Source organism: Cynara cardunculus, assembly GCF_001531365.2.
Source record: "Cynara cardunculus var. scolymus isolate 2C chromosome LG 9, CcrdV1, whole genome shotgun sequence".
NCBI lineage: Eukaryota > Viridiplantae > Streptophyta > Magnoliopsida > Asterales > Asteraceae > Cynara > Cynara cardunculus.
This window is the reverse complement of record NC_037536.1, coordinates 12,792,174-12,804,937: the sequence shown is the minus strand read 5'-3', so window position 1 is coordinate 12,804,937 and position 12,764 is coordinate 12,792,174. Positions and strand designations below refer to the sequence as shown.

General features: G+C 32.4%; 1 protein-coding gene across 1 annotated transcript; it reads right to left on the bottom strand.

Annotated features, from left to right (window-relative positions):
- Positions 1-4,627: 4,627 nt before the first annotated feature.
- LOC112518453 (gibberellin 2-beta-dioxygenase 2) lies at positions 4,628-7,608 on the bottom strand. The gene is made up of 3 exons (XM_025126155.1): positions 7,235-7,608; positions 5,249-5,600; positions 4,628-5,154 (listed from the first exon to the last, which is right to left on the bottom strand). The coding sequence occupies exons 1-3, from the start codon at positions 7,606-7,608 to the stop codon at positions 4,897-4,899; spliced, it is 984 nt and encodes a 327-aa protein (XP_024981923.1). The 3' UTR covers positions 4,628-4,896.
- Between the last annotated feature and the right edge of the window lie 5,156 nt (positions 7,609-12,764).

The following is a 12,764-nucleotide window of genomic DNA, read 5'->3' as shown; positions in this document are numbered from 1 at the left end:
TAATCAATTTCGTGTGTAATGCAACCTTACAACTTAGGTGGGTGTAACATTACCATCATGGCATCATGTTATGCGACAATGTTAGGTCTTTTTTGTTAAGATGGTACATATGTTTTTGTGTACTATTTAATTACAGACGGCTTTATTTTTGAAAAGAATATATATCAAATCGGATAAAATAAAAGTATTCATGGAAATTTTGTAGCCTGACTTTCATTGATTTCAAGATGTGAAACAGTTGGTTTTAAGGTGGTATATATTATCGTAAGCACAAAACTTTTAACTGATCAACCACCTAGCTAGTGTAATGCATGACGTATATCTGATTTGTCTCTCTTAAAGAGGAACAGTGTGAACCAATTCAAGGATATATATGATTGTCAGTTAAAAACTCTTTTGCACAAACTATATGGAAGTGATTACGTATGTACCTTGATAAATCTTTAGAAAAAATTAAAGCGAAATTGGATGAGGATTTAATCATATACACACACTATATCTTATGTCACATTTTTTTGAATTTATTTAGGTTTTGTTTGAAACACGCTTTTATTTTGAAACTCAATGTCCACAATGAAAATAAAAGAATGTTAGGGGTCGTTTACCAAATACTTACCCAGTAAGTATTTATCAATAAAATTTAACAATTTATCTGGTAAATGCTTACTGTGGTAAGAGTCGTCCTCCTCACTAACTGGGTAAGACTTTTGGTCTTTGTCTCGCTCTTTCCGGGGAAGATCCTTGGTCCTTGCCATATTATCCGGTGAGGTAACATGACTTGGTAAGCGCTTACTCGAGTAAGCATTTGGTAAACGGCCCCTTAGTCTTTATCCTTTCCTAAATAAACATCGATAATAAAAAAGACTAAGGGACCGTATGGTTCACGGAATTCGTAGAAATTTGATGGAATTGGAATGATAAATTTCTTTGACCAAATTCCAATTCTTTTGTTTGGTTCATATTTTGAAATGGATGGAACCATTCCTTAACATAATGGAAGAAATTGAATTCCATCAACACCTACAACGACCATGCTATTACTGTTTGTGATGCCCCACCCCTAACCCCCCACTACCACCACCACACCACTACTGTCACCACCACCCACCCTACCCCACCACTAACCATCATGCCATTACTGTTGTTATCACACCCACCCACCCCGGGCCCCGGTCACTCATTGCACATCCCTGCTACGACCATGCTACTACCGTTACTATCACGCCCCTAACCTAACCCCCACCACCACACCATTATTATCGCTATCACAGCTGCCATTCACCCCCACTCCACCACTAACCATCATGCCACTATTGTCGCCGTTATACCCATCCACTCCTAGCCACCCGACCACCATCCCACCACTGTCATCGTCATAACTGCCACCCATCCCCACTACCCCACCCCTGCCCCTAACCTAACCCCCACCCCTCACCATTATTGTCGCTTTCACAACCGCCACTCACTCGCAACCCACCCGACCCTAACCATAACCCACCACTAAATACCATGCCACTATTGTTGTCATTATACCCACGCACTCCCAGGCCCCAACCACCCGACCACTATCATCGTCACATTTACCACCCCGCCACCTACCCCACCCCCACCTTACTCCAACCTACCACTAACCACCATCCTACCACTATAGTCTTCACCTGCCACCCACTGGCCCATCCCCAATGTCTCACCTCACTCCGCCTACCCCCAACAACCCCACCTATTGTAGGGCAGGGGCATGAGTGGTGGGGCAGGGTTGGGTAGGGGTTGGGGCAGGATGATAGTTGTGATGACGACATTAGTAACATTGTGGTTGGTAGGGTGTGGGTGGGGCGATATGTGGGATGGTCCAAACAAAGACGATTGTTCTAATTCTATTGAGAGATTTCATTCCAATTCCTACCAACCAAATGCATGGTCAAATTCCATCAAATTTCATTCCAATTCCTACCAACCAAATGCATGGTCAAATTCCATCAAATTTCATTCCAATTCCTTCAAAGTCAAATTTCTTTGATGGATTCCAATTCCATCAAATTCCATTATGTGAACCAAACACCCCCTAACAGTTTTAGGAATGCGTAATGTTACATATTTAGTTAACTCAATGACTTTTTTACCCTTAATAACACATAAAGAAATTTTCTCCATCTCATAAGTAAGGATAAAATGAGAAAGTAGGTTCTTACTTTTGACAAATAAAATTTTGAGACACATAAATTATTAACTTTTTTTCCCTTTTTCTGAGTTTGAGGAGATATATATATATATATATATATATATATATATATATATATTCAATCCGTTATACGAGAGTCAACTAATTTCAGGACGATCATCTGTTTTGCGGGTAGTCTGAAATCACCGTATTTGAACATCTATAGCCACAAGAGGATCTTTATCTCTTCTTGGATTTAAACCTGAGATCTTCAGGCACTTTTGACTTTTAAAGCACAAGCTCAAACCAATCAGACACCGCCGTTATGATTGATTCTGATATATTTGAGAGAGGTATTAAGGGTGTGTCAAATGATTGAATCATTGCTACCTAAAAAAAAGCCCCTTCCAACTGCACCCTACAACTTAATGCGAAACCTACCACCTTGTATGAGTCATGGCTAAAAATATATGGTTAGCCTCCGCTACATAATATTGACATGTGTATCACTACAATCTTGAAGGCTTTTACCGACACACTGTTCCGTCGTTAAAAATGATATCTATCAGAAATCCTCGTTGTTGAAAATTTGTCGGTCAAAACTTGGTTGGAGAAGATATCACCGATGGATATCATATGAGGGTAACATTTACAGACGGATTTCCGACAAATAAACTTTTATAGACAGATTTCCGACACCTCTCCGACAATGGCTATTGTGTCTTTTTTAACTGGCGTATTACTTACAAACATGTATTGGCTAACCGTCAATATATTTGATTTTTTGAAGTGATTTAAAATGCTTATGTTTTTATATATAAATCATGCATAACCTGTATATAATATATTAAATGAACGAAATAAAATTTTGTTTAATTAAAAATTAACGTCTTATTGTTAAACATGTCTTTACAGTTATTTTCACATGTATAAAATCATTTTTGTGACGTATTACCAATAGTTCTTTTCGTCACTACTTTTTGAAATTCCGTTGGTAATATTTGCCTGCAGAATTTACCAAGTCATTACCTTCCATCAAATTTGTCACTAATGGTTTTCATCGACGGATTTTTCCGTCGGTGATAACCTGCTATTTTGTAGTGAGATAACGGGTGATGATGACAATTGATGATATGCGTTATAGTTCACTAGAAGGGTACTTGCGCAATGCAGCGAAATAGATCTCAATTTTAATGTTCTATTTTATTATTTGTCTCTGTTGATGTTATAATACGTTTTTATGTGTTTTTAAGACAACAATAATGATTTTATTTTTGAATAAAATATAAATTTGAAGATATCACAAAATTTTGAAAAAAAATATATTAATGATGATATGAAATCAACTATTTAAAAATTCTTATTTTTTATGTAATTTAATTTAAGTTTAATAATGAAATAACTTATTTTTGGTTTTATAATTTAACATTTTATAAGGATAATAATTAAGTATTCTATTAGAACTCAATGATTATCCTGATTATATTTTAGATTTTTTATATTTAAAATGAAATGTTTATCATGTATTTGATTATGTTTATCTACAGTTAGCTACACGAATTCAGATATGGAGCTTTAATAAGTTGTACTTACACATAATCTACTTGTAATCTTGAGATTTAAGTAACATAAATTAATAAATAGTACTTTATGCATAAAAATTAGTTTTTAAAAGTGTTTGTCAAATGCTTTATAATATATTATATAGTATAAATATGATTTATTTAGGTTTCGTTTGAAACACTTGGGCTTCTATGGGTTTGTTTATTCTTTATTAGGCCTAAAGTTAATTAATGGGCTGTACTCCGATAATTTTATACTTTTTGGGTCTAATGGTTAACGGGTCGAAAGGGATCCCACAAGGCCCATATTTGTTTGAAATCAACTCGACTATAATATCAGATTTTTCTGTAACGATTATGATAAAATTGTTCCGTGTTAAATTTAGAGAATTATAACCGCTCTTATATTAAATGTGAGAATAACTCTCTGTTAAATGAAAATGTTTACTAGAGTAAGTAGTGAACGGATAACTGCACATCAAAGTAATTGTTTATCATGGATCAGAAGACAACTCATAATACACTTTAGAAGTTTTTGAGTATAAGATTCGTAAGTTTCTGAAGACTTATGAATAACTAAATCAAGAAGGCTTATTACCTTATGAATTTTCACTTAAAATATTCAAAAGCTCGACTTTCACTTATACGCCATTGCAGTCGGCTCGCATAGCGGGTTGGATATCCAGGTTAATAAAAAAAGGATGTTGGTCCTTGGGCTCTATTAGGGGCTTGACACCGTCATATGGTGCCATCCAACAATCCTACGTTCTAGTTAGATTGCACTACGATGCATCTCACACGTCCTAGCTCGTCTTATAGGTTAAAAACCACTATGCAATAAGCTTATTATAATGTCAGTTATGTTTTAAGTTTTATCATTTAATAGAAAAAACATAAAAAACCGATGTATTAGAAAATTTATTATTTTCTAAACAAAAAACTTACATGTTAATTGCAAAAAAGGTGAGACGACGAATAACTGGTCGAATATATGCTACAAAACACTGAATCGTACACAAAGCTTACAGAACCTTTTCTACATACGACAAATTCATCGGCAAAAAATCATTTTGATAGATGATGATTTGATTGATTATACATGTTTTTTTTTTTTAATTTGATTTTGCTCTATTTTTACCTATTTATATATATATTTATGAGATATGCAACATTATATCAACACAGAGTTGAATGACACTTAAAAAGATCGATTCTTTGGTCTCCTAAACGTAGGGAATATGCAGCTTTCTTGTATTCGTTCCAAGTAAACGACTTATAAAGTCTTAGGTTCCCTGGGGAGATCATTTGTGGGATCGGAGATATCCATTCGTTCAAAGCTGGTGCAGCAAAATACATCATTGACGTTCTGGACTTGGTCGAAGTGTTTGCCATTACTCTATGTCTTACGCTTTTAAATCTTCCATTTGTCAAAACCTGCATTAACATAACTTATTTAATTCCCTGGTAACAAGAACTTCAATTAATTAATAAAGATTTTGTTTTGGTCATTTAAATTTTCAAACCATACCTCTAATGCATCGCCAACGAACACACAGAACTCGGTAGGTTGGGTAGTGACAGGTATCCATAGTCCATCAACAGTAGAAATTTGGAGGCCAGGAACGTCGTTAGATCTCAAGATGGTAAAAATCTGAGGGTCGGAATGCTCTCCGAAACCAATACGATGAGTGGGCTTCAGTTGATTAGATTGGCCTTTGACAGAAGGGTAGTGATTGACTCGGAAGCAAGAATCGCTATCAGTATCTTCGATAAAACGACTAAAGACATGAGTGTCAGGTAATGAAAGGCCAAGTGCCAACATTTCCAACAACCCACATGTCAACTCCTTAACGACATGGATGTAATCATTCACAGCACAACTGCATGTACAAAAATAAAACCATAATTAAATTTCAATTGTAAAATATCTACAAAGATACATAACCGTAGCACACAACGAAACAAAACAGTAGTATCCTTAAAGACTGTAGAAAATTTTTCACTACATCTAGAAAAGTGTTTGTGCAACCTCTTAAATTCAATATTGAATAGTGGTCAGATCTGTTTACATCTTATCTGCTTTAAACCTTACGTTTAAAAAAACATATACTGAATTTATTTGATATGTAACTGTGTCGGCCGATTTCTTGATTTGGATATGAAAAGCAATGTACTTGTCTCTCTCTATATTTGGGTGGTGACACATGGAGTGTTCCCGATCACCTTTTGAATGGAGATTGGAACCCACCCACCGGCCCTAACTGGTAAATTTTTATAAAAGAATTAGTAGAAAAAGGGATTTATTAATTAAATAATGATATATTTTTGAAAAATAATAATTTTTTATAAAAAAAAAATCAGAAAAACGTCAGGTAGTGTTGCGTGTTTAAGGGACACACGTGAAACTGTGTTGACTTTTGATTCAATGAAAAGGTGTTTTTGACTTTGTAAAGAAAAAGTGATTGGGTCAGCACCTTAAGATTGCGTAAGGCATGATCTCAATACCCATACAATACTCCAGTCGCATCTTTTAACACACAACCTTCATATTTCAATCATTTATTTATACATAAATATATATTTTTTTAATAAATTTTTTCAATAATTCACATATGAAATAAGATGAGGTTCAAATATTAACTACAAAAAATGAAAAATAAATATTTACATGTACATACAAATAATTTGTAAGTAATTTTTCTAGCATGCATACGTATATAGATATCAAGAAATATTTTCAATTACTTGTATGCATATGTACATACCATACAGATGAACAATTATTAGAAGTGTTTTTTAATTTTTCATTTTTTTAAGTTTTTGCCTGAACAATATTCTATGTATATATATATATATATATATTATTTAGCACTTTTAAATGAGGGAGTGGTTTCCGGAAAAAGGAATCAAACAAGAAAACACAAAGTGTTTGTTAATGGAGAGAAGCCGGCTAAAAAGCGGAGTGGGCCTCAAGCCGCAAACAAAAAGGACGACCTAATATTAATAATAATGTTTTACTTTCTAGGAGCCAAATCATCGGCCAGCGTGGCGGCCGAACCAAACCCATTAACTTTTAATTTAAATTTAAATTTAAATTTAAATAAAAAATGAAACTGAAACTGAAACGGGGACCCGACCCAAGTACAAGTGAGCAGCACCACATGTGTCGGAAGACATATTTCCCCACAACTCATACATTATATTTATAAATATTCTCGTACTCATTAAAATGTTGGGGATAAATTTGATGACAAAATTCTTGTACTTTACCACAGAATAACTGTTGGGGACATTCATTTAATTCCATAGGACCACTTATATGATATATACAGTTGTTTAAATCATTCAGATTTTTTTTATATGACAACAAGCGTACGTTAAAAAACAACGTCTTGTCTTTGTCCCCGATCGGTTTCTTTTCCGTGGTTGGTGATCGTCACCAAACGGGCTCAAGATTCATATATAACGTGACCATCACTCAAATGATCAAATGCAACATGATAAAATAACGTACCTGAAATTTGTTGGGTGGTCTGTGAAGGAACTGGTGTCAGACCGCTTGGCTTCAAGGAGAAGGTATTCGAGTTCTCCTGTATCGCCATTGAACCCGATGTTACGACAACCATAGCCGAAAGGGGTTGGCGGATTGGCTTTGGCTTTTAGTTTTTCGTTGGCGGGTTTCGAGAAAAACGCGTGAGCCGCTTCTTCCATTCGGGATATGACGTCGATGGGGACTCTGTGATTGACGATCTTGAAGAAACCGTAGTCTTGACAAGCGGCAATCATGTGTTGGGACAAGGTCGTGGGGTCGAGAGAGAGGTCGATGATGGGAATCCCGATGGCTCGGGTCTTTTTGGTCCGTAATGGAGAAGGGGAAGAAACGACCATTTTTCGTGTTCGAAGGTGGAGGTGGAGGTGAAGATGGAGAATGGAAGGTTTATGATGGGATTAAATACTACATGGGAGGGTACCACAGCTATCAATCGGGACCTTTCTTTAATGGAAGATAAAACTATTTGTTTTTAAATAAATTATTTTATTTATTTAATAAAACAATATTAAACTTGAAAGATAAAATAAATGGTATAATTAGCCTTATTATTTTTGTTTAAAAATCATATTTTATTTTTAAATTAAAAGTTTTTAGATTTATGAAATTATTTATTTGTTTATTAATTATTATCATGTGTGTTGATTTTGGCCTATAATAATGGGTTTGAGGGTTGTAGTTTTATCGAATCCCCCGTTGTTCTTCAGACGCTCATTGTTATAATGGGTTGTGTTCTGATGGTTTGTTCGATGTCGAGTTGTTGTTTTTTCGAGTTCGGTTTCGTGTTTTGGTTGGTTTGTTACTGAAAGCTTTCCCCCTTGCATCTTGATTTCTCGTTGCTGTTAATAGTATTTGCTTTTCAAAAAGAAAAAGCATCAATCGAGTTTGGGGTTCAATTTCGAGTATATGTTATCAAGTTTTTTACAGATAGATGGAGAGTTTTGGAACCGCTAGAATAAAATCAGGTTTATAGAACGAAATACTTATACGTACTATCTAAAAAATCATACATGTCTCAGTCATGTCTCACCAATAAAATTAAGACACATTAGATTTTCATTTATTTTAAAATTTATTTAATTTGTGTTTTATTTTATCTCTTTACTTAGTTACATGTATTCATATGATTAATGGACATGAAAATTTGGTACAAGTGATTTTTATCCTTGAAAATGTTGTAATAAGTTTATAGATATTTTTGTGAACTTTTTCAAACACTTCTGAAAAACAAAAGGTTTTATCAATCTTTTTATACAACATTATTTGAAAAAATGTTTTACAAAACATATGTTCTATAAAAAGATACGTTTATATGATACTTTTCAAAAATATTTTATAAAAGGACTGATATGACACTTTGTTGTCGTAAAAAGTTTCCTATAACGCCCACAAACGTCCTATAACTTTATACCAATAATTTTAGATAGAAAATATAAGTATTTGATCCTATAAACCTAAGTCCATAAAATAGTTTACTAAAATATTAAAAAAAAGATATTTTAATATTTTTAATATTTTATAAACTCAATTTTATTATAATAAATATATAAAAATGAACTTTAAAATAAAACTTGTATGATATAACTATAAATTCCAATAGAATTTTTTTAATTAAAAATAAATAAATATTACTTATTTAGGAACAAATCTATATTCTCAAATCTAATTTTATCTTGAATATTATTTATGGCAAAGTCAATATGATTTTTTCTTGAAATAGAAAGTAAATTAATTAAAGAAAAAACCTTAATTCACACCTACCATATTTATATGCATTAATATTTCATTATAGTCAAAATAATTAAATAATTTTCTATGTATTTTTGAAAACGTAACTTTTTTTTATTTTGGAACAGTTGTAGTATGAAAGAAGCGAGTTAGCTTCTTTGACTGTCTTTCTACGTTGAATTGTCTTTTGACAATTGATATGCACATTAACGAAGACTAGACTTACTGATGTCAATTTAATACCTTTTTTTTTCATTCATTTCATTGCATTATTTCCACTACTGACATAAAAGAGGGAAAGGGGTATCATTGTTTGACGCAACACGGAATCACGAAAGAGCTGCAATAACTCAAAAAAGTGAGACCCAACTTTTTAAAATGTCTAGTGACAACAACATTAATGATATCTCTGTCACTGAGATAACATGCATACACCTGTCTTGTATATCTAAAAATTAAACAAAAAATCAATTAAGAGCACGAAACCTACATCGTTTTTGAAACGTCTTCCTCCCTCCACTATTCTATAAGCAAATGTTCAGTACAGTTTCGTTCAAGGACGAGTTTTACACCACTAGATATAAAATATCTACTTGTGAAGAAGATATATATATATATATATATATATATTATGTGTTTGTATATTATAATATATGACTAAAATATGTGCATGCACAATGGTGGCATGGTTGTATTATTTTCTCTAACTAACTCATTTATTGCTTTGAATTAGTTTTCAATTGGAAAAGTAGGTCATTAGACGCCTATGCTTATTCTTTTTTTAGAATTTATTTGAATAATATCAAAAAAAGGGTTTTTTTTAGGTAACCGTGTGTTTTCGAATCAATTTACGTGTACTGACTAATTTTTTAGGTGATCATGACTGGTCTGGAATCGTTATATGTGAACGTCCACGACCACAATAATTTTAGCAGCACTTGGATTCGAACACATAATCGATGAGATTTTGTACTACATTCCTAAGAGTTTGTTTGTTTTTTTTTTGAAAAAAACCACTTAATGCCTCTTAAGTTTGAACCGGTCAGACGTTTTTATTTTCAGACCGTTTGTTTTTTTTATATAAATAAGAGCTGAAAAGCTCTTTTGCTCTGAAAAAAAAGTGATAACATAATCACTTAAATCCTCTTAATCGCTCCCTCCAGACTCTCCCCTCCATCCTCACCTCCAGATTTAGTTCTCCAAATCTATCTTGCAAGACATTCGATCTCCAAATCAATCACGACCAAGATCGATCCACATATTCTCGTAAAATCATGACCCAGATCGATCCAAATCTATCAGATCCAAAACTTGACTGATTCAGATTTCAGATTTCAGACGTAAAAACAAATAGTCTGACTGATTCAGGTTTCAGACTTCAATACCACCTCTTAAAATTCAGAAGTAAAATCAGACTTCAGACTTCAAAACCTCTTAAAAAACAAACGTCACCTAAGTCTTATGGTCATAAACCAGACAGTTGAAAATTTTATTTTCTATGGTTTAAGTTATCATTTTATATTTAATACTTTTATATTGTTTTTGGTTGAATAAAATTATTTCCACGTTTAGACTTTTGACGACTTAATTTCATTGTTAATTCCATTTTTAGCTTGATGTGATATCTTTATGATGTGGAATCTCAGTATTTGACTATTGAAATTATGTATAAAATTACATTTAAAGAATTATGAATTATCCCCACTGGTGAATTTTTAGGAGCCTTTATGCAGAAAGACAAGTTTTTTTTTTCAAACATACTTTCACAATTAATTCACACACGCAATTTTGTTGATACACGACTTAGTGAAAAACCAACCAAACAGTCTCTTAGAGCCTTAGAGGCACTACAACAAAGTGGAGTTATAGAATGTCAAGTATCTTAACTGATTTATGACTTAAATTTATGAGGTTGCATAATCGTGCGTCTTACTGTTTAGTCCTATAAACTTTAATCCTATCAAACTATTAGAAGTTTTAAATATTTTCAACGTCCTATAAATTCAATTTTATTAAAACGAGACCCCGTTCTTATCATACACGCTCCTCCTCAGTGCCTCCATTGAAAACATAAATTTGCATCGAAAAAAACCAATCGTTCTTATGGTAATTTGCTTTCATATAAGTTGTAAACAGATCCGTTTTGCAAGTTCGTTATCTATTCTATCATTGTTCTCATTACTTCTCGTGTGGAACCGAGAAAAGTATACAGAAAAGACGGTTCTTTTCTTATGTATCTATAGGTGCTATGTTTGATTTTGAATCAGATTTCGTCTTAACTGATTTATGACTTATCTTTATTCAATCACCATCTAATACAAAACATTATGTAAACAACAATTATTTTCAATAACCATTTAAGTCAGACTGTTTACACCATTCAACATTTACCCAATTTTTTTTTTAATAAACAACCGTGTTCAGTACGTCATTTGACAACCGTGTTTTAATTTCTCCTTTTTAACATATCGATAGTTGACTTCTTTTCTTATTATTAAAACACACAGATACGTCACACATATATAATAATCAGTATTCAACGTGATCAAAATCGACATGAAATGCATTTTTCTATTTGGTTTTAGGATTTTGGAGGTGGGGAAATGGTTAAGATGTATCCCTTTGCTATTTGCAATATACACAAGAAAGAGTGGATCAAACTTTGTCCGGCTTTAATAAACTCCGTTCATCACAATGTGACATTGTTACGATCTCACTTGTCATAAACAATTTTTTATATTTTACGTATTATTTTAAGATCAATATTTGAATCCTTAAAAGCTTTGACACATGGATTATCGTTTGATAACGTCTTGTGATTGTAACGAGGTTGTTTGCATTAGTTAATATCTAGAGAAATTATTTATTTGTACATCGAGGAGACCAACTAATAAAGATTCGCTTACACCCTGTTATCCTTGAATAAGAGCTTGTTTGGTTGGTTTTCCATTAAGTCATGTATGGATAAAGTTATGTGTGTGGGTTAATCTGTTTATATACATTCAAATAATTTTGTTTGGAAATTTTTTTTCATAGATAGAAGAAACGCGTTTTTAACTGGAGGGCACATGAAACTCTTTATTAGAAGTTTACTGAATAAACCACTTTATATATCATCAAGTAATTACCAAACAATCATGTATAATATAGTTGACAAAAATAAGTTATGAGTCTTGTTAAACTCATTAAGCTGCTAACAAAAACACCCTTAAATTTCGTTTGAAAGGTTCAAAGACCAAATATTACAAAAGAAAAAATTGATTATAATCATCCATGTTGAAAAAAAAGTAAGAAATAATTAAAAAAAACCAATTATAATATATATATATATATATATATATATATATATATATTAGAAATCGTGCATAAAATAAAAGAGATATAGATTAAAACTTGAGAAAATCAAGAAGATGGCTTCAAAGGTTAAAATGGAGAATGTAAACTTATGCAGTGGAATGAGTATGCAAGAGTTTACTTGTTAGTGTGTATCTAAAAACTTTCTTTACATATATACATACATATATATATATATATATATACACATGCATATGCATATGCAAATGATTGTGTGTGAAAAAAAGAGTTAAGGTGAGAAGTATAAGAAGAAATCTGAATATTTAATCACCTTTAATCTCAAACTCACTCGTAAATAGCGTGTATACATGCGAAACAAATATATATGTTAATTAATACCTTATATTTTAGCCTTAGTTTATGTGAAATAACACATGAGACACTCAAGGTTTTCACAATTTCATGAATTTTC